The sequence below is a fragment of the Dromaius novaehollandiae genome, chromosome 1 (assembly GCF_036370855.1).
Source record: "Dromaius novaehollandiae isolate bDroNov1 chromosome 1, bDroNov1.hap1, whole genome shotgun sequence".
NCBI classification, from domain to species: domain Eukaryota; kingdom Metazoa; phylum Chordata; class Aves; order Casuariiformes; family Dromaiidae; genus Dromaius; species Dromaius novaehollandiae.
Genome location: NC_088098.1, coordinates 137,549,675 through 137,576,199, shown reverse-complemented (window position 1 = coordinate 137,576,199; position 26,525 = coordinate 137,549,675). Strand labels below are relative to the sequence as shown.

Sequence of the window (26,525 nt, the reverse complement as noted above, 5' to 3'; positions counted from 1 at the left end):
AAATTTTTAAAGTCCAGCTTTGTTAAATAAGAATGGGTCTCCTTTCATCAGATTTGCCTCTAGCATGGACTGCCTTTTAATAATCTTGCTCTTGTCAGTAGGAAGCATTTCCTTTTGATAATACTGAAATCTTGTTTTCCATTCCTTAGGCCATGTTGTAAATCCGATCCAAAAAGAGATGATTGTGCAAATGGTAAATCCAGTGCATCTCCTCTATTGTATGTGAAGTCTGTTAGAGCAGGCTGGTGTATCTCAAACGCTTTTCCCTTAAGTCTATAATCACCTATTGCTGGTGATGATGTGGAAACCTCTTTAAATAAATGCTTTTTGGGTTTTGTTTACATTTTGCCCCCACCTTCTACAGTGTTGTAGAATCACAGAGAATACTCTTATCACCAGTCTCTTTAGATTTATTTCTTGTAATATTGTTGAAACTTACAGTCAGGTTGGCCTTTTCTGAGGGATTACAGAAACAGTGTCTGACTAAATACTCCTTTTGAACAGCACCCTTCAAGATTGTATTTAGTTCTTTTGTTGATATATATATTTAAATCTCTCTGGCAGTAAAGTGAAGCTGCCCTGCAATCATGAATCTGCCTCTATATGGGCCTCTGGTGCAGATAACACTAATACTACTAATACTACTACTATTAATAAACAACTCTCAACTGCCACTAATATATAAAGGTGCAATTTTAAAGCATAATAATTCAGAGCATTCTAGAGCAAAAAAGGTTGTATCTTCTTACAACAGAAGAATATCTTCTTTTAAGTGTTATGTAATAGCGCTAACTCAGAAGTGTTGCCATGCATTGATACCTGGCAATATATTGATAACATTATCATTATTATTGTATCATGTTATTACATTATTATATCAACCTATTGATACTAAGTGCCACATAGCAGCTTGCTAAGACCAGAAGGTTTTTTTTCTGGTCATGAACAGGTGGTCAAACAAAAATATCCCAGTCTATTTTTTCCCTCCTTACAGGGGACATTTGTTTTATTCTACTTATTCTAAATGGGGACTTCCGTGGGAATCGCCAGCCCTGAGACATTTCTGCTAAATACTTTCCAGAAAGAAGAGCTTCCCTCAGTACACACCTCTCCAGAGTGGCTACTTTCAATAAACGTGTCAAAAATGAGTGCAGTTAGATAATAAGCTTAATTAAGAACATCCCAGAGTGAATCTTCAGTTGATGAAAAGCTCACGGGTTGCGCCTGGGTGCGCTTGCCCCACCCTGGCCCCCGATGTTCTGCTTTAACGGCAAGCGGCGTAAAGTGAGTGCACTAGGTGTGTGTTTGTACCCGTCATTCCACCTCCGGGCATCTCGGCCTCAGGTTAGGCGCTCCAGGGACACGAAGAGCGCCGAGAGCGCGGGGCCAGGGAGGATGTGACAAGTGTCAGTCAGTCCGGCTGCTCCTCGCAGTCCAGTTCACAAACCGCCCGCTCCCTGGCGCCGCGGGCAGCAGCGCGAGGACGTGGGCACAGGCCGCCCGCGCACCCGGCCGGGGGTTATTTAACCCCACGCGGGGCCGGGGCAGCAGGGGAGTAGCCCTGCCGGGCCGCACCGCCCCCCGGCTCACGGCGCAGCCCAGCGGCCGCCGCGCCATGCGCAACCGCCCCAGACCCGCCCCCGCGGCCCCGCCCCCACGCGTCCCGCCTGGGCGGGGCCGCGAGCCACACCCCCGCCCCGGGTGGGAGGGGCCGCCGGCTGGGCTCGGCCCACGTGGCCCCGCCCCCCCTCCCCCGCCCGCTCCGCCATGTTGTTTCTTCCTTTCCGGTGGCCGGCAGCGGTCGCGGCTTCGGGTAGCGGTGCAGCCGCGGCTCGAGACTGGCGGCAGCCTCCACCCCGCGGGCAGGTATTGGCTGGCGTGGCAGGGCCGTCCTTCGCGCTCTCCCTCCGGCGGTCCCCATCCCCTCCTTCCCGCCGGCAGGTGCGGACAGCGCCGCCGGCTGCGGGGGTCGGCGGGACGCGCGGGGCGGCGGGGCCGGTGTACCGGCCAGAGCCGCCGCGCCGCGAGCGCCGCCGGCCGTGGGGGCGCGGGGGGGGCGAGCAGGGCCTGGTTGCCCTCCGCTTCCCACCGCCAGGTGCCGCGGCCGTTGCGCGGTGGTGGCCGGTGCGAACCCGCGGGGGCAGCGGGCCGGCGCCGCGGTCGGGGCGGGCGGCGCGGCCTGGCCGGGAGCCGTGGGCGGGCGGCGGGCGCTCCCCGAGCCTGGTGCGCGCCGCGGGGGAAGGTGGCGTGATCGGGGATCCCGTGACCGGGCGAGCGGCGCCTCGCTGGAGAGGCAGCTCCAGCGGGGCGATCCCCGGCCGCCGCGTGATCAGTCCCCGCTCTGCCCGGTGAAGCGTGGCCTCGTACCTGCGTCCGCAACATCCCTCGGGTTAAAGCAAGGAGAGCCCTTCACTGCCTTGTGCTGCCGCTGCGCGCGGAGGAGGCACTTCTGTGCTGCCGGGGGGACGCTGAGCGGTGTAGTTAACATATTGTTAGTTCGATCTGAATAGACGGCATGAATTAGCTCTGTTGTCTGCGGCAGCCAGTTGCTCTTGTGACCGCGGTAGATGGCCATGCAAACTTCCATTTTGCGGTGGCCGGAGAGCCAAAAGCAGTAGGTTAGCATTGTTCAGTCTCTTATGTCAGTGCTAGATTTCATGTTAAGTGTTACTTCTTTAAAATAGGTGAATGAAAAGCAGACTGTTACAAAAGTAGCAGCCTTTTAAACCAGCTTTCTTGCAGTATCTTAATGCCATCTCTACCAAGATCACATGTAACTACCTGCGTGGGGGGCACTGAGTTCTATTAATTTGAGTGGGGTAGGTTAGTAGGGAACTCCTTGGCTAATTTTTTATTCTGGAATTTAAACAAAACACTAATTTGTTTGCAGATAGGTGTCCTGGAATCTGCTACCCTACTTCTCTTTTCCCCCTTCTGTACAGTTCTACTAAATAAGCATGTGTTTTTATTTGTCTTGACTCTTTTAAGTTGTACAGCACTGAAATTGTCACTGTCCATACTGGGTTTTTTTTTGCTTTTTTTCCTTATTTTATTTTATTTTTAGAGCAGTAGGGTTTATAAAGTAACAACCAGTAAAGGCAGACTGGAGGGAGAACTGTTTGCTGGACTTACCCAAATAAGACTTTTTCTGGCACCTTGATTCCTGGAGAAACCTAACCAAAGGATAGCACTGCATCTGTGTCCCTATTACAAGTGGAATTTATACTGAATGCTGTTCTTTTGTTTTTTCTCTTTTTGTCTTTCAGGTTGCATTGAGTTCTGTTTGTTGTCTTAACTTTTAATAAAGCTTTTTTCCCATTAAGTTAAAAATAAGGAGGATTAAAGAATTTAGGATGATCTCTGGTCATGCATGATTCACTTCTGAGTGCTCACATGACCCATCAATTTTCTTAAACTTTAAAATATGCAAAAAAATTGCTGAGGATCAAATGAGGCATTTGATTTTTTTCAAACTGTATTTTTTTTCCAATTTAATAATAACTTGTGAAAACAGATCTTTCAGCTCCTTAAGACTGAAACTTTACATAAATATTTCACAATGAGTAAGAACTTTCCAAAAAAAAGCATGTCAAATGTTTTAATTTTTTTTAATACTCTTCTTTTCTTTTCTTTTTTCTCCTTTCTTAATTCTCTACAGTGTAGACAATCTGGTGGTTTAGTGAGAAATAACTGTTGCTTTCTTAGGGATGGGGTTTGGTAACATTGTGAATTCATATTCCTACCAATATAACTATGTAGTCTGACCAATACAGACTTCTATTGCTAAGAGTCCCCGGAGGAAAGAGGAAACTAGTGTAAGGGAAAAAAGATTAGCACATATGAGCAGAAATAACTGCTTGATGAGACTGGGAGGGTGGAAGCAGTAACAGAGAAGTGGGTTGTAATGAGAATGTCAATTAACATGGTCTCACGAATTCTTAGAAATAAAGGTTGGAGCAAGACCAGCAGCACCTAATGATGTTTTGGAGTTGGCTGAACACAACAGAATGTTTCAGTTGGGAGATGTTCAGCTGGGAGCTGCTGAGAGACCTAAACTAGTTAACTCAGGAAAAAAAAAGCAACGGTCTGCCCATTCTGCTTGAAAGTAGGGAACAAGATATGGAACGTGAAGGCCAGGTCTCTGCAAGATTAAATTAGCAGAGATATAAATGCCTGTATTTCTTCTGAGAAGTTTTGTTGATCTAGTTTTGTGGTTAGATGTGAGTTCGGATAAGTAGAGTGATCTGGCAATAGACGCTGGGACAGTTTCATGATCCAGGGGCTATGCAGACTTGAGGAATTCCTGCTTTTGGCTGCTGTTTCCTGCGTAGTCCTGAGTCATGGCAGGGCAACAGTTTGAACTAGAGCACTGAACTACATTGGACTTAACATTTTTGAGTTTCTTTGAGGTGTGGTTTTTTTTTTTTTTTTTGGTTATACATATGAGACAAAACACCACTTTGTTGCCGGTGGGAGGGGAGGGGGAATCTCCTTAACTGCCAGTATTTCCCCTGTGTGGTGGAACAGTGTGCATGGAGTTGTAATGGGAAAGTGGGAGTGCAACTTTATCAGTGCATTCTGTTGATTTTTGTTTGTTTGTTTTTTATTGTGTCAAGCTAGTTTGAATTGTGTTTGTAATACAAATACTTACAAAAGTTAGTGGCGTTCCCGTGTTAGTGGCGTTCCCGTGTTAGTGGCGTTCCCGTGTTAGTGGCGTTCCCGTGTTAGTGGCGTTCCCGTGTTAGTGGCGTTCCCGTGTTAGTGGCGTTCCCGTGTTAGATAAGGTATATGTAGTCTAGTTGGAGCTAGAGACAACTCAGAAGGAAGGAAGATTGGGGGGGGGGGAGGTCTCTGATAACCTGTCATCAAATTAATCAAAATCTATCCAACACCCAAACTATTTTCACAGTTGTGCAGTAGCAGAATCGCATATAAAGGAAGGAAGGCTTACAAGATACTAGAATCTTAATAGGTCAAGCCATCCGATTAAAGAGCTTCCAGGTTTCTCGAGAAAGATGCCACTGAGTATGTCAGGCCATTAGTGAAGGAGTATTATTAGTACATAGCTCTTATGTAGGTCCCCTATGGAGGGAAGGTCAGTTTTAGGGCTGTGTCGTGTACAAGCTTGTAATGCATTCAAAAGTACAAAACATACAGAAATTAAGTGAAAATGCTGTATGTTTCCTCCCTTTTAATTTAAAAAAAAATGTATTTTAAGGTCAAACATGTCTTGCAAAACAGCTGTTATAGTGTTTCTCATGGGCCAATTTCTTCTAAATACATGAACAATGAATGGCCTGAGTAGAGGAAGAAAAGGATAAACTTGCTTCTGTGCTTTCTTTTCAGCTTTTTGGAAACTTGCAGATCTGCTGTAGTTGATGAGTATAAATATGCTGTAGTAACTGAGGGCTTTGGGATGTAAAAACCACACTAACATTGAGTGTAAAGTAGTTTTCAACACTTGACTAGTTCTGGATTCTGCCCCTGTTGCTGCAACTCTGCTAGTTCTTGTGATTTTCAGATAGTCTATGGAGAAGCAAGTTGTGTCATTATGTGATGAGCTATTGCAACCAACCCACAGAAAACAACTTTTTCCATATTAAAATCATAAATATTGTCAAAAGCTTTAAGTTAGCTTTAAGAAAAAGTGATTTATGAGAGAGTAAATTGATACTGTTATCACAGGGGAAGTATTTTCTTCCAGAAGAAATATTTGAAATGTTGGTGTCTTTTTTCTAAACTATTAATGTCTGATATTTGTGGCTTAACAGATGAAGATGACTTAGTAAAGAAAACTGCGAATAAGCTTCAAAGCTGATAATGTGTTTAATGTGTAAATTTGAGAATTCATAAGAAGTTATGAAACATTGTCAGTGTTATGGAACTGCTAATTGTGAGTACTTGTCAGTAAAAAGGCTCTATATTTTGAAATATAGTGTTTCTTCTTAAATGTTTGACAAAGGTGGTCTTCTTTTAAGCGGGTCTGTAGGCTGAATGTGTGAAACAAGTGTGATTGGTTGGAACGAACTTGAGTCTGCCTTAGCTTGCATTTGTCGCCATCTCCAAGTCAACTGACACTCCTTAACAACTTTAATTTTAAGCAGGTATTGGAGAACTGAAGGCTTATTAAGAAAATTCTTTAAAGAATGGCCTCAAAGACTGAGCACCACATATTTTGAGGGAAGCCTTTGAGTTTAGTCTTTATTTCATATAGCAAGTGATTTATGTAGCAACCGTTTGCTGAAAATGGCAAACTAAATAGTTTTTTTGCCTGTTTTCAAGCTAGAGATGATAGAAAGCAGGTACAGCTGGAGAAGCAATAGTCTGAAAATTTGAAGTGTGTCTTACTTCTGTTTTCTTTCTTCAGTAATACTGGAGGAATTCAGTGGTCCAGTTGCAACAAATCCAGTTTCTGGAGTTTATTTAAAAACAAACAAACAAAAAAACTGACTTGCTGCAAAAATTAAGCTGCTGTGTTTTCTGGTCTGTTGCTGTGCCTGGTATCACTCCAGTAAAGGTGGAACTGTAAATCGGTTCAACTTGCTCTGTTGATGTAATAGTTTTAAGTGAGGTTGTACCTTGCTGGCACCATAGCTACAGTGTGATTACTGTGTTGGCTAACAGTGCGTTTCTGTAGACAAAGCTTGAGTTCAGCACATAACTGTCCTCTTGCAGCCTTTGATGTTCTCTGGTGTAAGCAAGTCCTCCTAAATCTGTTTAATGACTTTTTTATAATAAAAATGACATTCCTAGACTAGGCTTACATGTTACTGCTATGGTTTTCTAGAGAAAGAATCTATTTCTGTTGCCTCAGTACCTAAATGTTAAAAGAGGTAATTGCCCTCAAAGTGAACAGGCAGCTTTGAAGCTGCCATCATGGAATCAGGAAAATAAAGACAGAGACGCACTTGCCCTGTCCCATCTGTCTGCCTAACCTTTGAAGGGCTAGAAATCAAAAATTTTTGTAACAGGAACTGATTTTTCTGAGGTGACTTAGTATGCCGTTTTCAGTCTTGCCATCAAATGTTCAGACTGCTAATAGAAGTGTTTCAGACTTGCCATTCACCATTTAAAGGGGAGATTCTGTGAGGAGACAGTTAAATTACTGCTTGGCTGCTGGTGTGTGATAGTGTTAGAAATAATATTTTAGTAGAAAGTGTTCCCTGTATTTAAAGGAATACTGAAGTCAGTGGTCTAAGAGATTGATTCCTTAGAAGCTGGAGGAGGAAATTCAGAAATTGCTATCAAAATGGACCATAGTGGGGCTGCTTTTGACTTTTTTGTTCTGGACTTCTTGTTTGGGGTTAAATATTAAAACAATAGGGGATGTGAGGGGAGATAATCTTCTGTTTACAGACTCCTTTGTGCATTAGGTTTTGAGACTATTTTGCATTAAGCTAATAGATATTTGTTCCAGTTATTTCTCATTGTGTGATAAACTGTAATTCTATGGTGTTTTGCAGTTCCTGATGTTCGTTAAAACAATGAGATACAGATTGGAAATCAAGCTTTCATTTTGTTTTCAGATGCTGAATGATGATTTAAACTGAACAATTAAGGTAATAAATCTTCACAAATATGGTATCAGATGTTGACAGGTTTATGCTTCTCCCCAAAGCATAATACAGATGAACTTAGTATGTAACAGGAGGAGTAACACTAATCCTGCAGATGACTTAAGTGTTTTATTTCATTGGTCTTTGGAGTGTTAGGGCTTTGTAATTTAGAAAACTTAATTACAAAAAGTAATCTTTTTAAAATATAACTTCTTTCAAGATGTCGGGGCGGGGAGGGGAAGTACAGCAGCAGCCCACTGTGCTGAAACTATTGTCTTGATCCTGCAGATACTCTAAATCATGTAAATGCTTTAGATGATTAAATACATGTATACAAATGATTAAATACATGTAACAGTTGGTTATATAGTCAACAGAAGCTGTCTGTAGTTATATAAAGTCTTTGCTGCTTCAAAACATACACACTTAAGTTTGCCTTTAAATATGCTTCTGTGCAGCTTCAGGTGAGGCTTCTAAGCATATGCCTAAAGGACTGAACATACCTCCTACTTATTTCAAACTAAAAACTTTACAAAAATATGAAGTGCTGGTTGAACCTGACAGCTTCTACTTGCGGAAGCTGAATGTACTGGAAAGTGATGTTGCTTGCAACATCATATTGAGATACTTGCTTATCAGTACTGTGAAGACTGCTTCTATAGCCTTTGTGTTAAAGTTGCACCAGTTTGGTTCTAGTCTGACATGCTTTTAATAGTTTACGTGGCTGACTTTCACTGGGCAGACAGTTACTCTGTAAGTATTTTTGTGGTCATCAATCTCCTAGATCTTGCTGTAAATTCCATGTAGCTTAAACTGTATAAGTTAACTTTTCAGGTTCCAGATGCACACAAATACTAGATATTGTTTAACAGTTTCCTTACTTGTGATTTGTTTCAAATGTGGCTTCATGGATAATTTCATAGTATTAACTATAGTCTAAGTGCAATTCTTTAATGTAGAAGCCAAAGAAACAAGTGCATAGTACCAGTCTGAAGAATGTAAGTTGGTTGCTTATTCACATTTTGTCTTTTAGAGAAGCTGTGATTTCAATAGAAGAGGAAAAAAAAATTGTATCTTTTCCATCCACTGAAGTGGAGAAACGGTGAAATATCCAGTATCCTCTGTTCTCGCAAACACACTATTTTATTAAAAAGTTGTTACTATATAATGGAGTAGGTCAAATAACTTAACCTTAACTAATAGCAGGAATTAAGAGATAAATGGAGACACTGGAGCATTTTAAAGACTTTCAGCATGAACCTGGAAAACATATGTAAATAGTCCAGTGATTGTAGTAAGGCTGTTGTTTACATGTATGTAAAATGGTACATGCTTATGTCATGAGCCATAGCAATTATCCCGTAGCTCTGTGAAAGGTAACTAAAGAATCCACTTGTAGCTCTTTAGCAGTTTTTTTCCCAATACTGTTGTGATGTAAGCTTTGTACAAATATTGAAGATTTTTATAAACATTGTTTTTAATTATGCAGTACAAGAATGAATAAACTTACTTGTTCTGAATGAACTTTTACTGGAAGCAGTCACTGTCGCTTATATTTTGAAAGCATTTCTTATAAACACCTTGCTGTAGATTGTGTCTAACAAATATTCAACAATGGAAAGCCGGAGATGAAAGAATTCCTGAAATTCTCAGCTTCTAATGCAGGCCTTGATTCTAAGGCAGCATACATCATATGATTCATATGCCAGCTTGTATCAGGTACTAATTCTATAACCGTACTCCACAGGTGATGTATATACCAGTAACATTAATCACAACTAGCAAGACCATGTTCCTTCCTTCAGAGAAGGATGAGCCAGGCTACTTATGACCTATTTCCATTTTAAATAGGCACTATTTTAATAGAAGCCTACTTTGAATTAATTTGAGCTCTTTCAGTGTCAGGTAGATACTGAAACAGCAGTTCTCATTTAAAAAACAAACAAAAAAACCCACTTAAGTTTGGGCTCTTCAAAATGAAGCTTTACCCCCAGGGTTAAAATACTTTATTTTTCTATTTTTGCAGTGTTACTGTAAAATTATTGGTGTAGTGAGGGCAAACCTTGGGCAGGCAAAAATACCAATGAACTAACTAACTAAAAAAAAAAAAAAAAGAAAAGTCATTGTTGCCACTAATTTACCATCCCTATACTGGCAGCCGGACTCTCTACCAGCACTTCAAGGCTTTTTGAATTACTCTAGGGGAAGTGTTTAACTATTAACTGAACCGTTGGTGTAGACTTGGCTTCAGTGTTTAGCCTTTTCCTTGAGTACCATTTAAAGGAGCAGCAGAGAATTTGCTTTTGTAGTAGTTGTAATGGTAGTATTTCTTTCAGCACCAGTGTATACAGCATGCTCGCAAAAATGCTGAATGCTTGTGTACCAATACTATCTAATAAAACAAGCTAGCCATGTGACTTCCAAAATTATGGCATTTGCATTTGGTCTGTAGATTACTGTGTTCCTTGGGAGCTGATTTAAAATTCCTTGCTTGGTCACAACTCAGGGTAAAGTGCAGCAGTAATTACAGTATAATAGATAGTGTCCTGCTTTATTCCTAAAGCTTCTCTTTCACTTTTATATATTAAAATAACTTTGCTGATGAAATATGGGGTTGAAATGACTAGTTATAAAGGCATGCACTCTACAAAATCCTCACTCCTCTTTCTTCGACAGATTTTTTTTTTCAGTAAATGTAAATGAATCATTGCATTCATCTAATTTGTTCTCTATTCTGTGCAAACTTTGGAGGATTATGCTGTAACTTAAGATCTTCAGATTTATGAGGACAAGTATTTTAAGTGACAGTCCAGTAATTCATGCAGTGTACTGCTTTTACTGCCATGCAGACTGCAGTCTGTGGAAAAGATCTCTTGCTGTAAATATCTACACCTTACCTATTTAGCATAGTCCTCCTATTTTTGTACGTGACACTTGATGGTGGATTTTAATTAACATTTTCCTAGATATTCATGTGTGTAAGTGTGTTTAAAACTTTCTGCTCACTCTTTCAGGACTCTGCTTTTTAACAGTTTCTTAATCTTTGCAGGTCTAGAAAACCAGGAGGATCCATTCCCATAACAATGGCAGCAAAATCATCACTTCTTAAAGTAATACTGCTAGGAGATGGTGGAGTTGGGAAGAGTTCGCTTATGAACAGATATGTCACTAACAAGTTTGATGCACAGCTGTTCCATACAATAGGTGTGGAGTTCTTAAATAAAGATTTGGAAGTGGATGGACACTTTGTTACAATGCAGATATGGGACACAGCTGGTCAAGAACGTTTTAGGAGCTTGCGGACTCCTTTCTATAGAGGTTCTGACTGTTGCCTGCTTACTTTCAGTGTGGATGACTCTCAAAGTTTCCAGAACTTAAGCAACTGGAAGAAAGAATTCATTTATTATGCAGATGTCAAGGAGCCTGAAAGTTTTCCATTTGTAATACTGGGTAACAAAGTTGATATTAATGAAAGGCAAGTGTCTACAGAAGAAGCCCAAGCCTGGTGCAGAAATAATGGCAACCATCCCTATTTTGAAACCAGTGCAAAAGATGCCACTAATGTTGCAGCAGCCTTTGAGGAAGCTGTCAGAAGAGTTCTAGCCTCTGAAGATAGATCAGATCACTTTATTCAAACAGATACAGTAAACCTTCATCGGAAACCGAAACCTAATTCATCTTGTTGTTGACTTAAATTTTTTTTGCTGAATTACTTTTGACTAGCTTGCTCTATAAGAAGATTGGAAAGGTGTGATATATAACAAATGGGTTCCACTCTACTATTAAAGTTGTAATACTCTGCTGCTTTCTTGGGGGAGCGAAGGGGAACATACGAAAAACTTCCACTCATGAGTGACCCATTACTGAATTAGTGACATCTTTTGTTTAGTAAGGTGTCAAGTAAAAATATACTAATATAAGAATGTAATTTGCCAAGTTAATCAAATGATAAATACTTTGAATATAATTAAAACTTGAATGTTCTAGAAGCACTACTTTGGAGAAATGGTTCTGGAATTCAGATACAAAGAAACTTTTATATATGTGTATATATTTTTATGGAATCAGCATTCCATTTTTGTTTCACTAAAAGTTTCATAACAATGCTAGATATTAAAAACATCAGTCTCATTACATTCCTTTCAATGTGAGTTGTACTTAATCTCTAACATGATTTTTTTGTTTTTTGTTTTTTTTAATTGTAAGTTACTATAATCCTCCTTCGGGTCTTCTGTAATTGCCTAACAGCACTAGACTTTATGTAGGTTTTAAGGTAGGGAAAAAAATCCTACATACTTAATGTTTGTTTTCCCTTCACTTACTATTCTAAAGTTGTACTAATTTGCCCAGCAGTTTAATGCAAAATACTTATGACTTCTAAAGTTAGTACATGTCTCTGCCTTAACTCCTATTCTAGCATGCTTCTGATCAATCAGGTAAAAACTGGATAACTGAAGTTGCAACAATTTTAGTTATGAAAAACATATGCTTTATTTGGAAAGCTCTTAATAGTTCTTTGGGGGATCCAAGTTATGACAAATTTATCAGAGGACTTCTAGTTTAAAGTTAAATTCCAGTCGTCTTGGTCCTGTTCACCTGAGCTATGAATGTGTTTATTGGTGATCTCTGTACTGTGAAATTAAGGATTGGCAATACATAGAACTCAGGAAGCTCTTGACTTATAGTAGATTGTGACAGCTTTTTAGCTCTAGTGTAAGTAAATACCTGTAGTTAACACTTCAGCTGAATTTGATCCTTATTTAATTTGCCATTGTAGGATCTGAAATTAAAAATTCCAATGTCTTTAATATTACTGTACCTGTTACAGGATGATGAACAGAAATAAGTTCCACATTTAATGGACAGTCTCCATAAAGTAATGCAGATATTTGAGGGTCTCCATTGCAGTTCAGTGGTAGAATATTTGTATGATGAGTTGTTTAAAGTTGGCTCTCAAAAGAATAGTAGTACTCACAGTATGCTTGTAAGAACAAACTTGATGGTGTGCTCGTTTCAATGTGTAGTCTGACTGCTAACAGGCATTTCTGTACTTGCATTTTAGACTTCAAACAGAAGTCAGAGGCCTATAGGACACACCATGTTATTCACTAAACTACACAGACTCTACTTGCTATAGAGTAACTCTCTTTTCCTAACATGGGAAAAGCTTTCTTAAACATACAGTAACTGCAGGAGTTTTCTCTTAACGTATCTGTTCAAATTCTGTACCAGGTGTAATTACGTGAAAGTAAAGCTTGCAAAACAAACTCTTCTTGTAGCTTTTAATACACTTTTCTGCTCTGGATGTATTGTACTCTTACTTGTACCTCTCCAGGACTGTTTTATTCCATAGATTGGCTTCTGCTAAGAAGTGACATCTTTGTACTCACAGACTTAGTACAATGTTATTCTGACAGTTTTACATATACTGCAAGAGAGCTTTTTTGTTTTTTCTTTTTTAAGCTTTAGTTACCTAATTGCTAAGTGTAGGTTGAGCTGCTATTTATGTCATATTTAGATTAGATTTGTAGTCAATGGCTGAAAGATCTGTGAGGAAAGAGAATCTTAACTGCAGTCTTCTAATTTTACACGGAGATAACAAAAAGCTTTAAAAACTAAGATTGTTGGGGGCTTGTTTTGGGGGCTACTAAAATAATGCCATGAAATTGTTCTTGTAAAGTAAACCTATACTTCACTACTTAAAGCTGCTTTTAACCTTCACATTCACAGAGGTAAGGCTGAAACAAAACAGTAATAGTAGATAAAGGTAGCATGACTTGGGTACTGTAGATATAATTCAAGTCAGTGAGACTGCTAAAAGGAAACAGATTAAGGATGAGAACTATTGTAAAACTAGCAAAGATCAAGGGGGCTTTTCTGTGCCTAACAGTTCTTAACTGTGACATTATATAGAAAGGAAAAAGGGGAAAACACAGCCACCAAGCTGGCAAACTGAGAAGTAGGTTTAATATGCTTACATTGTATGAAGTTTTATTTATTACTTTTGCCCTAGGAACTGCTGCACTGCAGTTGTATACTAATCACAAAACTGGTTAATAAAGATAAAGGGGGTTTACATGCTATATTAAATAGAACAGTACAGCAGTTGTGTTGAAGTCAGGAATTGGTCTGAGAGGGAGACTATTGAGTACTTTAGAGAAGTGGGGGTGAGGAGGGAGAAATTCTATAACAAGCAAATGTGGATAAATGTTATAAAGTTTTTGGTATTAATAATAAATATGTACTCTGATACTTTGTGAAGGCTTAGCATCTATGATTCAATATGGAGATAAGGCAGGCGCTTGTGGCTTATGTTTCAATTCCACTATTAATGTAGCTTAACTACTAGGGGTCTTGTTAGAAACAGTTAGGGTTCTGTAAAGTGACAAAGCATACTACAGGATATGTATGCAAAATTCCAGATGGCCTTTAAGAAGAGGAGCAAGAAAGTTAGAGAAGCAGCCCTGGTAGAACATCCTCAAAAAAAGGAACCTGAAAGTAAAAACACTGTTATGCAAATAGATTGGTGAAAGCTATGCATATTAAAACAGACCCAAAATAGGGATGGGGGGGAAGAGACTGCATTTCTACCTACACTTCAAGCTTTGTACAATAGCTAGGGCACAGCTAACAGCTCATGTTACAACATATTAGATAGATGCTAAGAGCACAAGACTGCTGTGAGAACCAGTTTGCTCCTTATTTTAGTGGCTGTATAGTTCCTCAGACAGCGCTAGCTCTAAGTTGACTCTGTTATCTATGACAGACTGTTAACTAGTTAACTATTCTTTAATAACAGAACCTTGCAGGAAGTTGACTCTAGGAACTGTATTTCCAGTTTAGTTTTGTTAAGGCTGGTTCATGATCTTAGCTTGTTGTCACTTCCTTATGCTTGTTTTTGTATGTTACAGAACAATTCTAGCCCCTCTAACCAATGCTGGTTTTTTTGTTTGTTTCCCTTATTCCAAAATACAGGTTATCTACTACTTTTTCATACTGCAACTGATAAGTGCCTTCACTTGAAGTCATATGTCCAAGCCTGAGCTTGGGTATGTACCTAATACTTGCAGAGGAGGTATCTCTTCTGCCCTGTCCATTTACCTTCATAGTGTTGGAAATACACTGCCTGATGCATGCCAGAACTGTCTGTTTCATAGCTAGAGCAGATTTGTGATTTTGATTACAACTAAGTCTTCCACCTGTTGTTTCCAGCTAGCAGTCTTCCAGCTTATTGCAGAAAGTGACAACACAAAACAAATTTTGCTCTATATGCTGGGGAATCACAGAGAGACCTAACCAGGTTTCTTGGAAATTCTGTCATAAGATAAAGTTCCCCACTACAAATACTATAACAACTAGTCAAATGAGTTAGGTTGTAATTCTCCCCCTCCACAGCCACTAACAGCCTGTTTTCATTAAAGCTTATGGGACCTACCTTCCCCTTCACCATTCTTAGTTTCAGAATAAAACTGGAAGAGTTAAGGTGTGGAAACCATGAGAATAGGCATCATTTGCCTAATTGCCTTAGGAAATAAGGGATAAAATACTCTTTTATAAAAAGTTCCTACTCTACTGACAGCAAAGAATACAATTATCCCAGTCTTTAAGTGACAAACTCTCAGCACTAATCCTTTATTTTTACCTTCTCATTATCACATGAATGACTACTTAACACTAGTATTTCCTCAGTGGGCCTTTACAGTGAGTATATTTCCAATCAGCTGCTACCTGGATTTAAAAAAAAATGTTCTCTTACAACTTCTCACTCTTAGATCCCTGCAAGTATGGTAATTTTTATTTTCAACAGCTATTAATTTCTAATTAAGAAACTTAAAAACATTGTATATGTCAGTTATTTAAGTGAAAGTACAGTTAAATCCATGCTGAGGGAAGAGGTAGAAAACAGCACAAGCTCCAACTAAATGGTTCCTACTGTTTAAATACAAATGCTTTACCTCAAGTGTTTCTCTTGATTTCATGTATGTATCTATCAAGAATCAGTTGATTTACATGAGATTAGGTGACACTATCAAAGTGCTGTATGATGCAGTTTTATTAAATACTACTACAGAGAAGTATTCCCATCTTCATTTCCTATTCCTCCAATAAAAGTAGCCAATGGACATCTAATTTTCTCTTAAATCATTTCAAGTACACTCAACAGGCATCCGTACCTCATCATATCACATTTTATTTAAGGTGAATATCTGGATCTTAATATATTATCTTGTTGCTTTTTTTCATGGTATATTTTACAGTGACAATTTAGCAGTAAGCATACATTACAAAGAAATAATGACTGACTGCACACTTAAAACACCTATTCACATGGCTGTTTAAGTCATACAGACTATGCAAAATGTAATTTCCAAAGGAAGTGGCAAGCTGTTCTAGAAAGTACTTTTTGGACATTTAAACAAAAGGTACAAGAAAATAGTTTACACAGTTTTGCTGGAAAAAGAAACAGACTATTTAAAAGATTGTAAAATGAATGAAAATATTAGATGTGTATTTGCTAAATTGCCATTTTGGAATGCTGGCAAGTTTTGCAAAAGAGTCCCTAACCACAATTCATAATGTAATAGTAGCCAGATGGGCCAAATAATGCTTTTGGAAACGTCAGCACATAGAGTTGCACAGTAAAGATGGGTTTAAACATGTACATTAGCATTTTTTTCTACCTGTGAATTTGACTGAAAGTCAAGGGAAACAGAACTGTTTTGGTCTACTTTATTCACTCATTTCACTGATACAACACTGCAGCTAAATATGTATTGCACTAAAAATCTTGTAATTTGCAATTTCAAGCTTTAGAACTTGCTGAAAGACAGAAGATAACACTGCAGAGCTTTGCTGATACCCTCTCATTCCTTTATATACATATATTACAATATTGATACAGACCTGATTTAATACCATGAGGGGTAAAATTAGTCTGATATTCTCCAGAGTAAGTTTTCCAGCTAATGACTATAAGTAGAAAGCTTTATAACAAAATTAAGCATTTAGGCCAAACAGTCAAAAATTCCCTTTTGCTCATATTAAATCACATGAATGAAAGACATCTTTTGCGTTTAGAACCGATTTCCTCCCACCCTCTATAAAGAAGCTTAAATTTTGCATATGCATTGACACCCATATGTCTCAAAGCGTACCTACTCAGCCTGACATTTTTAAACAATTTTTCATAAGATATAAATGGAAACTTCTTAAGATACATCTTTTAACCAGAGAAGCTAGGTTGTTTTTATTTGTATCAGCAAAAAAGCTTCTTCAGCATCCAATTTGTCAATCTTCAGAAAGATGAGTGTCAGACATGCTGAGAACTAACCAAAAGTACTACAGTTCAAGTAATCAGAAAGGTGCGAGAAAGCACTCACTTCGGAAATTTATTTATTCAGCCTAAAAGGTGTTTCTTCCCAAGGAACTGCACTTTCCTTTCAAAGGCAGTTGATCGAATAGGAGAATTGGGTTCATAAAATGGATTCATTGCAAACTGAGGAAAGAAGAAAAACTCATGAATATACACAATGTCCAGAACTGGAAAAAAAATTCAAGTAACAACTAGTATTAGCTTTCAGCTATTTAGTGCTATTTAAGAGCACAGAACACTGAAGTACTGACTTTCAAGTCACTTGCCCTTGCATTCTCCCCATATACATGCAAAACCATCCCTCAGTAAGGGATCCTAAGAAATAATCCATCATGACACTGGTGGAAACTTCTGTTTTAAAAAAGTAGCCATTTGAGTCTTGCTAGGAGGCTGAGATGGCCATCTTGAAATCAATGTTTGCAGTTGCTCCATCTAGTGGAAACACAGCCTGACTGTGAAAACGAGAGTTACTCCTGCTTCAAGAGATGCATTTTTACCACACTGTTCTGTAGAACAGTCCTTTGCTTTCATTATCACCATAAGTGACTAAATACTGCCCAAATCAGTGGACTAAAATGAGAAAGAAAATCTGAAGTGGCATAATCTATAAACGATTTAGAAAAATCTATTTTGTTAAATAATATATATAGCATTTGTCACACATTATCAACTGTGGCTACTGTAACAGCATGGGTGCTTCTTCCCTTACATTGGCCAGCATAAGAAAACATGGTAATACAGGCAAGTTTAAGCATGTACAACAGAACACACTTAAAAGTATTACCGTGAGTTCATAAGAAGTTGATTCTTACCTTTATATACAAGTCATAGACATCATTAAAGAAGTTCTTAATTCCATCTTCTTGCCTTACATCATGAAGCATTATGAACCTCATATGTAAAGCAATTAAGGAAAATTTAACTTTCATCAACATCTCTCCAAGTAATTTTACAAATAAAAAAGACAAAATTTATCACATCTTTGAGATAAGCATTTACACCTAATTTTGCACATATGTAAAATGTTTAGCTGTACATGAAACAGCAGTGACTCTATGGGAGGAGACATTTAAAGAAATAATGCTTTCTAAATTTCAGTGCTTCAGTTTTGTTTTCAAATGTGGGAATTTTTAAATATAAATGGAAACATCAGGAATCACCTATGCATTCAAGCTTATTCTTTTTAAAATCAAGCCATTCTGAGTTGAAATGACCTTTTCAGCAACTTTTGCCCCATATCCCTGAAACTACAACGACATTCAAGATTACTTGCTATAAATAGCAAATCTTTCACAATAAACACCTTCAGGATTATATTTTTGTAAGATCAAGCCTTGACACCTGTATTTTCAAGATGTTGGTGACTGACACCAAGCATGCTTATCTCTGCTTTTCCTCTCTAGCACTCTCAAATGGATGGAAGTAGAAGAAGAAAAGCTTGCACAGACCCTCGCCTACCATTCCCTTCTCACTCCTCTTTCCTCTGCTTCATATAATCTTCACATTTCATTAGGCTATTTTAGCTCCTCCAAATGGAAAGATCCAGCTTTCTAATTAGTCCCAATATGCAACAACTTCTGTGCCTCCCAACTTACTCCCTCCTGAAGTTGGTGACTCTAACAAAAATAGCTGAAACTAGCAGAGAAATCTGTTCCAAAGCCATTTCATCTAATTTTTCACTTTCTGGCAAAAGGCTCCATAATTACAGGCAAAGAGAAGAGGGAAGGAAGGATATGTCCAGCTGTGACAAAAGCAGAAACAAACCATTCATTAAATTTGTCCACAGTCTTCAGATACATGTTGTTAGAAAGCCACATGTTCTCATCTACTAGGTCAAGAGCAGCATGGGCAATGAACTGGTTGAGATGGCGATGATCATCCTAATACATTTTCGGAAAACAGGTGATTAGTAATTCAGGAAGTTAAATCCAAATGGTAATTTGTTCAAGCTGCTGAACAACTAGTGCTCAAGTTACATCAAGTTCTATATACCCTTCTTTTCTGCCACATATGAGCCATCTTTTGATTCACTTACACTACTATAACATGTAGTCACAATTTTTCGTTTCAAGATAAAAAAAGGTGAAGCGTCACCAAAATAGTCTTGTGAACAGCAGAACCAATAAAGCCTGTTTTCTGTGCATTTACATGTCAACAATGAGTTCTCATGTGGATTCACTGATGTTTACCAATGGGTAAACTCCCACAGAGGTTCAACCTTCTACAACAGGGGCCCTGATAAAGTTTTTTCCCTGCTTTCTAGTCATCTGCTTTTCTGAAATTTACAGCAATTTAGGATCTTTCAGACCATAACCTCTGTGTTAGATTTGACATAAATTGAACTATGGGTTAAAATATGTAAAAGGTGGAGGAGAGGAAGGCAAAGTAGAAACACAGAGGACAGATTCACTGATTGCATTATCAGTGAAAGATTCTCCTTTTTTTGAAATTTGCCTAGAAACAGATTTTTTTTTTTGATTGTTTTTCTCTGGTAGATGTAAGTTGTACCTCTTTCTATAATAAACAGTAATGGCCTTCACACAGTAATCACAGTGCTTGGCTCTAATAATATAAAAAGTTGGGTGGGGAAAGTCATTTACTTAATAAAACTAGAACATTAGCAGACATCTACTAAGAAGAAACAGGGGCTTAAACCATAGTGTAAGCTTCTATTAGACTGGAAACGTGAGTAGTCTTGCATGGTTTCTTGTAATACAGGGATATTATTAATGTTGCTCTCACACCTTGCAGTGCACTGTATTCTTCCCCCAAATCAAGTTTGACTCAAAGTATTAACAGCTTTGCCAATTCCATTAAAACATACTGAGTAATAGACTAAGCAGTAAAGCAAAAGAGCAAAAGCTTGTGCTGATTTACATGTACATACAAGGTGTTTACTTCAGGAGGCTGTGAATCTGCAGTGAATTCACTCTTAAATAATCTCAGAAACAAGAACTATAGCTGCCAATGCCTACTAGTTTTTCAGTGCGTATCAAGATTAGATTCTCTCAGGAGTAAATTTAGTACTAAATCTTCAATCAGACAAGAAACTTATCGGGGTCAAGCTATTTCCATAAGCAGAATGCAGAAAATGAAAATTTCCACTATTCAATACATCCCCATAATAAGTCTAATCTGAATACTCTTATTTATGATCTTTTATGGAACGCTAGTTCAAAATACAGATGAAACCATGCCATTTAAATCAGTGACAGCATATACTTCCATTTTTTGGACACACACAGATGTATGCACTTTTACTCTAAAGTCTACTAATTCTTTGATGCAATATCACAGTTAATAAATTTGCTCTCTTCCCACTACATATTGAGTAGTCTTACATTTCTCATGCTCTCAAATCCATATTAACCAAAACATGTTTTAAACCTTCCTTACTGAAAAAGAGGCATGACTTAAGGGTTAAATAGAAGATTTGTTTTTGTACTATACATATTTAAAAGAATAAAATAGAGCTTTCAAATTTATATCCCTTACTTTTCCTTATTACTGTGTACAGATGCTGTAAAAGATAGAATGACATTAAGCAGCATTACCTAATGAAGTCATAATAAAAGCACTATGCACTAACAGTAATGACTGAAGCATGACTAGCATATAATCTTCACAAGTAAGCACCAGAATATTTAAGGAAACCATGTTTTCTAGAGAACTAGTATGATCTGGCAAGGAATTTTAGAAGACCCACTACTCCAGAGTTCTGCTCCCTATCTCTAAGTTTCTGAAAAAAAAAGTGGATACTAATAAGACTTTTGACAACATCTTCTTCATGATTCCCATACACTGTAAAATTATCAGAGAGAATGCACCATAATTATACCACAGAGCATTATGGGACAAAAAAGAAAAAACAACACACCTTGGATTCTACTTTTCCAGGAGGTAGAAATTCCATTTCAAATATGGGATTATCATGATGACCCACAATTACAAAGTAGAAGCTTCCGGACATTCTTCAAAATAACGTTCCTTATGAAAAAGATATACATGCTTTACTAACGATGCTACATACAAACTCTTAATGCATCTCAAAATGCTCCTAAAAATCAGCCAACATACTTCCTATTCGCATTTACTGTTGAATAAAAACGTAATCATTTGCTTAGGTAGGCATATTTCTACTTTAAAACAAGGAAAAAAAATGGAAAGCCTCTCATCATCTGAAAGTGATTCTAATTACTACTACCTAAAAACTCTTATTCTAGAAGTGAAGATGAGTCAATTTATCTACCGACAGCACTCCCGGTGACTTAGATGTTATTGATCACGTGAAAAAACATCGTAAATCAGTCTCTGAAAAATATCTTCATCTTTTTCTTCCTGTGAATCCTACATACCAGCAGTAAAAGGGGGAACGGATGGAGATGAAGACCACCACCGCTGTCTGTGCTTACACCGCCCTCCCTCGCACAGCGTGGCACAGGCCCCACCGCTACCCAACAGCAGCGACTCAAGGCGAGACACCACGAGCTCTGAGGGGCAGTGACGCCGCGGCCCGGCCCGGCCCATCCCTAGCGACTCCACAGTTACCCGGAGGAGACAAAAAACCGCGTCAGGGATCTCCTCGCCGCGCCACAACGTCCTGAGCCCCCACGCTCTCGGGCCTGCAGCAGCAGCACCTCTCGCTATTGCCGAGGGCTGCCGTCTCCAGGGGGAGGGCCAAGCTCCGCTGTGGCTGCCCTCGCAACAGGCGGCAGAGCTACAGATTTACCCTGTACCCGCAGGCGAGCCACCCGGGCCCAGCCGCCTACCCCGGGCGCAGGCTCTCCAACGGCTCCTAACGGCCTCCCGGAAGCACTCTTCTCGGCATCCGGCGCGCCCCCGTAACGCTCCAGCGCCGCTACCAATGCCGGAATAGCTCAGCGGCCGGGGGGTGGTGGCCGCTACCAGCTCTCGCGAGACTGCCTCGAGGCTCTCCGCAACGGCGGGGGAGCGGCCGTTGCCAGCTCTCGCGAGAGCCGCCGCCGCCGCCGCCGCCGGGCGCCCCGTGACGGCTGAGCCGCGGGCAGGTGGCGGGTCCGCTCGGGGGGCGGTGGTGGGTCTCCCGGCGGGTCCCGATGAATTCCCCGCCCCGTTCCGGGAGGGTCCGGCGCCGGGGGCGGCCTCGCCCTGCCCGCCACAGAGCGCCTTGGTGCCGGAGGCGGGGGAGGTGGCCGCCCTGGGCCCCGGCCTGGCCCTGGCGCCTCGGACCGATCGCCCTGGGAAGCCCCCCGCTCCAGGTGCCCCGCGAAGCAGCGCGGGCAGCAGCCGGCAGTTGGGGTGCAAGGAGGCCGCCCCCGGCAGCTCCTCGGGCTGCGGAAGAGGGTGGCTGGGGGCGCTTGGGAGCGCGCCATCGCGCTGCCTGTGGGTCGAGCTCGAAGTCAGTAAAGTTTTTTTCAGGTGTCATAGGGCAGGATGTCCTCGGCTCGGCGGCAGGCGTTGTCCCAAGATGAATTCCGGAAAAGGCTCTATCAGACTTTTAAGAACAGAGGTGTATTGGATACACTTAAGGTGTGCGTTTTGTTTTCAGCGGGTTTCTTGGTGCACTATCTAACATTAAAAGTAGTCAGTGAAACTTGTGATGAATAAGTGTGTTTCCCACTTTCCCCACGTGTACTGTTTTGGGGGTAGCATAATCCATATTCAGCTTTTCTGCCAGAATTCTTTTTTTTTTTAATAAACAGAAGTGCTTTTCGTTGTGGACTGGTCTCATAGTCTTTGCCAGGAAGGTTAATAGTTTCTATAAGGCCTTTGGAATTTCCATGTTTGCAAAGAATGTCAGGCAGGAAGGAGAGGAATAGATAAGCATACAGGTTGGAAAGGACTTCCTAGATCACAAAGTCTGTTTGTTACCATAAATTTTTTTTAGCTCCTACTTTTTATGTTAAATTCATTAAAGGGGGAAAAATCATGAGCTACTCTTTAAGAATACCACTGTTAATCTTATAGCCAAAATTTCCTCAGGACTGCTTGTTTTCTTCCTTAGTGATTGCTATACCAAACTTGCAGTACTTGAACCATTCCTCATCTTATTTGGTTTAACTATGTCTGTCAGGTGACTTGCTATTCATATCTATTTTTGTGCTTCATTTTCCTTGTTATAGAAAGGTTATTCATCTTAATAAATATTTTATTGCTTTGCTGAGCTGAAGAACTAATGAAGTTGGGTTTCTTATGGATTCGTGCAAACACTCTTGCATCTTCCAGTGAGAATACTCTCCACTTCCCAGTGGTCTGACTATCTCTGCTGTTAGGAAACAGCGCGTGCCTTGGTTGGTCTGGAGCTACATGTGTGCTGAATGGCCAAGTGTTACCTCTTATAAAAAAAGTAATTGTATAACAACTGATTTTTGCCCCCCTTTCCCTTAGTAGGGGCAAGGATTTAGCCCTCTGTTTTCCACCTGTGCTTTGTCACAAGACCTGTAAGAGGTTGCTAGTCTCAGCTTATTTTTGAGACAACCTTGTCTCTTGTCAAAGTTAGCTGAAGCTGGACAAATGCAGAAGTTACTGAGGGCACTGATTATAGCCTTCTGTCAGGTGTCTTCATTTCTCTCTGTTATCCACCTTATTTCTAAAAAAAAGCCATGCTAACATATCAGGGTATTCTGATATGATTTAGCTGTGGTAGGTTTTGGTAAGCATTTTGTGTTTCATCCCATTTTTGGTAGCACACTGTCTCTTTAATCAACTTTAGAAACTTTGTCACTGCTGCATAGCTGCTGTTGACAGCTTAAAACACTAATTATTTCTGTCACAATGTTATAGTACACTATAGACAACTGTGTAATTACAGAATGAAACTTACTATTTCTTCTTCTTACAGTTTTTCCTTTCTGACTTGAGGTTACTTCTTTTTCGATTGTAACACACATCATTAAATTACATTTGTTACTGAGTATTTATTTGTGTGATAATTAGTGCCTGTAGGGATTTTTTGATTAATACACTTTTGCTTCCTTGCAAAATAACTGATGATATTAAAAACATTGCATTTCCTGTTTTACTATCTACTTTCGATAGACAATTAGCAGCTTCTTGGTTTAAGACTTAGAAGAGGACTTGGGAGTTTTTCAACCATACCTGAAACTGAAACTACATCAGATGGGCTTCACTTAATACAGGGAGAAGGAGAACAGGAAAGCATTAATTAAAAATGAAGCTGGGGGGAGGGAGAGTACTGGCATGGTATTCATGTGAGTTTTTGGACAGAAAACAGTATTTCTTCTCAGTCCTGTATTTTGAGGGAAAGTCAAACATCGCTGTAGCACCATTGGTGAGTGTTGAAAAAAACCATGGTGTCTTGAGCAGTCCAAATTTTGTCAAAATTAGTCTTCTCCCCTTTCTGTTACATAGGTTGCAATACAGCTGATACAAATACAATGAGACCCCCGTGGTCTTTGGAAAATAAAAACTCTCATTTTCTCTGTTTACCTATTGTTAAAATTTCTTTTCTGTACCAGACACAGCTCCGAAACCAGCTAATCCATGAACTAATGCACCCAATTTTAAGTGGAGAACTTCAGCCACAGACTGTTGCAAGTGATCATGGCTCACTTTTGATCACAGCTTCCAACAGTTTGGTGGCAGATCATCTGCAGAGATGTGGCTATGAGTATTCACTTTCTGTTTTCTTTCCAGAAAGTGGATTAGAGAAGAAGAAGGTAAGCTCAATAATTTACTTCTTTTAAGACTTTTGGGAGCTTTGCAAATATTAGTCTTTCAGCATAACTGGAAAATCCCCTCTTGTGACAGTGCAGCTTCTGACCAGGGCTATTTTCACAAATACTTTTAAACTGGCAATAAGCTAATGATGCTGTTCTGGAAAGATGTAGAGCCTCCTGAAGTCACACTTACTTCAACCACAGCCACAGTCTGCCATGACCATTTTTTTTGCCATGTGGCAGACGACTTGAACTGATCCTGATTAAAGGTAGCCTCTTTTTTTGGCCCAGTTAATTGTCTGAAAGTGTGGTTCACAATCAGTTTAAGCCGTTCTAACTACAGGCTGTGGCTGGAAAAAGCAGTCCTTGCCCTTTCTTTGTTTTCCCTCTATGATTACTTCATAATGTGGTGAAGATGTTTCTAAGTGAAAGTTAATCTTCTGAACTGCAGAGTGGTTAGTTGTCATTTGTATTAGTGAGCTGATCTGCTCTATATGATGTAGCTAGAAATGGTGCAAGGACAGCAGCAAGAGCATGTGTCCAGGTTGAGGAGAAAATACAACCATCTCTTCCAAGCTTTAGTCAGTCATGAGACTGCACACTGACTGCCAGGTATCTTAGATAAAGGAGATAGTAAACATGCTACTAGGACAGCAAGCCTCTGAAAGTGATTTTACAAGGTGATAAATGTATCTTTCTTAGATGGAAAACATTATTCTATAACAGTGTAAAATAGTGGCTTACATATTTGAAATGTTTTGAAGATAGTTGACCTTCTCTGATTTATCTTTTTTTTCCTTTCTTTTTCCCCCAAAGCTGTTGACTATGCAAGATCTTCTTCAATTAATCAGGATCAATCCAAAATCCAGTCTTTACAAATCATTGGTAAAATGATTTTGATTCAAAAAATACACTTGAGTAACAGTTTTTGATGAAATAGGCTGGATAAAATGCCATCTTTTATTTCTTACAGACTTTGGGAACTCAGAAGGAAAATAAAAAAGGTATATGATGTTTATACATGATGCACACAATAATAGTCATGTCAGCTTCATTTTAATTAAAATACGAGCAATAGAAACTTAAATTCCTTGAGTATACATTAGTATTGAATAATCTGGATTTAATAGGATTTTTTGAAGAAATTTGCAGTTCATCTAGATAGTAAACATTGTATTTCAGGATAATGCAACTCTTATTTGTGGTGTGGATGAAGTGTTAATATTCGCCTACAAACTAAAATAAATGACTTAAAAGTATGAAATCAGTAATCAGATATTAAATCTAATGTTCTTCGGAAGCTTTGCACTCTAATGTTGGTGAGTTCAGTTTTGATTTATTTATAACTGACTGAGTTAGGTTGCATAGAGTATTTCAATACCTTGCTAAAGATTTAGTTAATTTTTCATTGTTTTCTGTAAGAAATAGTTACCATGTCTGTATGGTGACAGCTAACTATATTATACAGGCTGAAGTGGCTTGATCTTTAAAAACTCTTGTTTTTCTCTTGTTACATAATATCCTCATAATTGAAGTAGTAGTAATTTGCACTCTCCGACAAGCCTGGAAATGAGAGAGAAATGCATGAAAGGAAAAGTAGCAAAAAGGCAGCTTTTATAGAAGGAGATGGACCGGAACATGCTTATAATAAAAATCTTAATAGTTTACTAGCATTGAGTTTATTTAATTTTCACTGTATTCCTTTAGTAAATTGGATGAGTTTTCTTTGTTTAGTGGATATTGTTTTTTTAGTTATATGCTTGAAAATTCACTTTGGTATGAAATCAGAAGTGACCAATATATTGGATCTTGAAAGGTTTTCTTATGCAGATCTTAACGGAACTGATCGAGCATCATCTAAGTAAGGAAAGCCGTGACACAGAAACTCAGACAGGCTTAATGCCTCCTTACAGGGAATCTCTTGGTAAGTGCAACCTT

At 39.3% G+C, this 26,525-nt stretch overlaps 3 protein-coding genes across 28 annotated transcripts in view; 2 read left to right on the top strand and 1 right to left on the bottom strand.

The window, feature by feature from the left end:
• The first annotated feature begins 1,745 nt into the window (after positions 1 to 1,745).
• RAB9A (RAB9A, member RAS oncogene family) lies at positions 1,746 to 11,692 on the top strand. 16 transcript variants are annotated; one of them, XM_064500210.1, is made up of 5 exons: positions 1,746 to 1,866; positions 7,527 to 7,559; positions 8,590 to 8,626; positions 9,147 to 9,275; positions 10,606 to 11,692. In XM_064500210.1, exons 4-5 carry the CDS (start codon positions 9,250 to 9,252, stop codon positions 11,243 to 11,245), a joined length of 666 nt encoding a protein of 221 aa, XP_064356280.1. In that variant the 5' UTR covers positions 1,746 to 1,866; positions 7,527 to 7,559; positions 8,590 to 8,626; positions 9,147 to 9,249; the 3' UTR covers positions 11,246 to 11,692. The 16 variants fall into 16 exon arrangements, with proteins under 16 accessions (XP_064356280.1, XP_064356262.1, XP_064356255.1 ...); XM_064500192.1 differs by having other exon boundaries at positions 8,590 to 8,658; XM_064500185.1 differs by having other exon boundaries at positions 7,464 to 7,559.
• Positions 11,693 to 15,727: 4,035 nt separating this feature from the next.
• On the bottom strand, positions 15,728 to 21,822 carry TRAPPC2 (trafficking protein particle complex subunit 2). 4 transcript variants are annotated; one of them, XM_064500245.1, is made up of 5 exons: positions 21,699 to 21,822; positions 20,807 to 20,916; positions 18,667 to 18,809; positions 17,742 to 17,829; positions 15,728 to 17,052 (listed from the first exon to the last, which is right to left on the bottom strand). In XM_064500245.1, exons 2-5 carry the CDS (start codon positions 20,897 to 20,899, stop codon positions 16,954 to 16,956), a joined length of 423 nt encoding a protein of 140 aa, XP_064356315.1. In that variant the 5' UTR covers positions 20,900 to 20,916; positions 21,699 to 21,822; the 3' UTR covers positions 15,728 to 16,953. The 4 variants fall into 4 exon arrangements, with proteins under 4 accessions (XP_064356315.1, XP_064356332.1, XP_064356320.1 ...); XM_064500262.1 differs by having other exon boundaries at positions 17,742 to 17,820; positions 18,694 to 18,809; XM_064500250.1 differs by having other exon boundaries at positions 21,659 to 21,768.
• Positions 21,823 to 21,854: 32 nt separating this feature from the next.
• Positions 21,855 to 26,525, top strand: part of OFD1 (OFD1 centriole and centriolar satellite protein) — a 41,232-nt gene continuing 36,561 nt past the window's right edge. For 2 of the 8 annotated variants that reach the window (XM_026116907.2, XM_026116890.2), the window contains exons 1-7: positions 21,855 to 21,952; positions 22,327 to 22,437; positions 24,387 to 24,587; positions 25,404 to 25,472; positions 25,561 to 25,591; positions 25,889 to 25,906; positions 26,404 to 26,511. In XM_026116907.2, coding sequence (XP_025972692.2) covers positions 22,342 to 22,437; positions 24,387 to 24,587; positions 25,404 to 25,472; positions 25,561 to 25,591; positions 25,889 to 25,906; positions 26,404 to 26,511 — 523 coding nt within the window. In that variant the 5' untranslated portion in view covers positions 21,855 to 21,952; positions 22,327 to 22,341. Of the gene's footprint in view, positions 21,957 to 22,326; positions 22,438 to 24,386; positions 24,588 to 25,403; positions 25,592 to 25,769; positions 25,907 to 26,403; positions 26,512 to 26,525 lie in introns of those variants that run through there. The other 6 variants (XM_064500025.1, XM_026116916.2, XM_026116945.2 and 3 more) reach the window with 6 other exon arrangements.

What these genes read in the sequence shown, in the direction of transcription:
- RAB9A (XM_064500220.1), top strand. Translation starts at nt 9,250, where the DNA reads ATGATTCATATGCCAGCTTGTATCAG. An exon ending in CATATGCCAGCTTGTATCAG is followed by an intron (nt 9,276 to 10,605) that starts GTACTAATTCTA and finishes TAATCTTTGCAG; the next exon opens with GTCTAGAAAACCAGGAGGAT.
- TRAPPC2 (XM_064500245.1), bottom strand. Translation starts at nt 20,899, where the DNA reads ATGTCCGGAAGCTTCTACTTTGTAATTGTGGGTCATCATGATAATCCC. An exon ending in CTGGAAAAGTAGAATCCAAG is followed by an intron (nt 18,810 to 20,806) that starts GTGTGTTGTTTT and finishes AAAATGTATTAG; the next exon opens with GATGATCATCGCCATCTCAA. An exon ending in TCTATGACTTGTATATAAAG is followed by an intron (nt 17,053 to 17,741) that starts GTAAGAATCAAC and finishes TTCTTTCCTCAG; the next exon opens with TTTGCAATGAATCCATTTTA.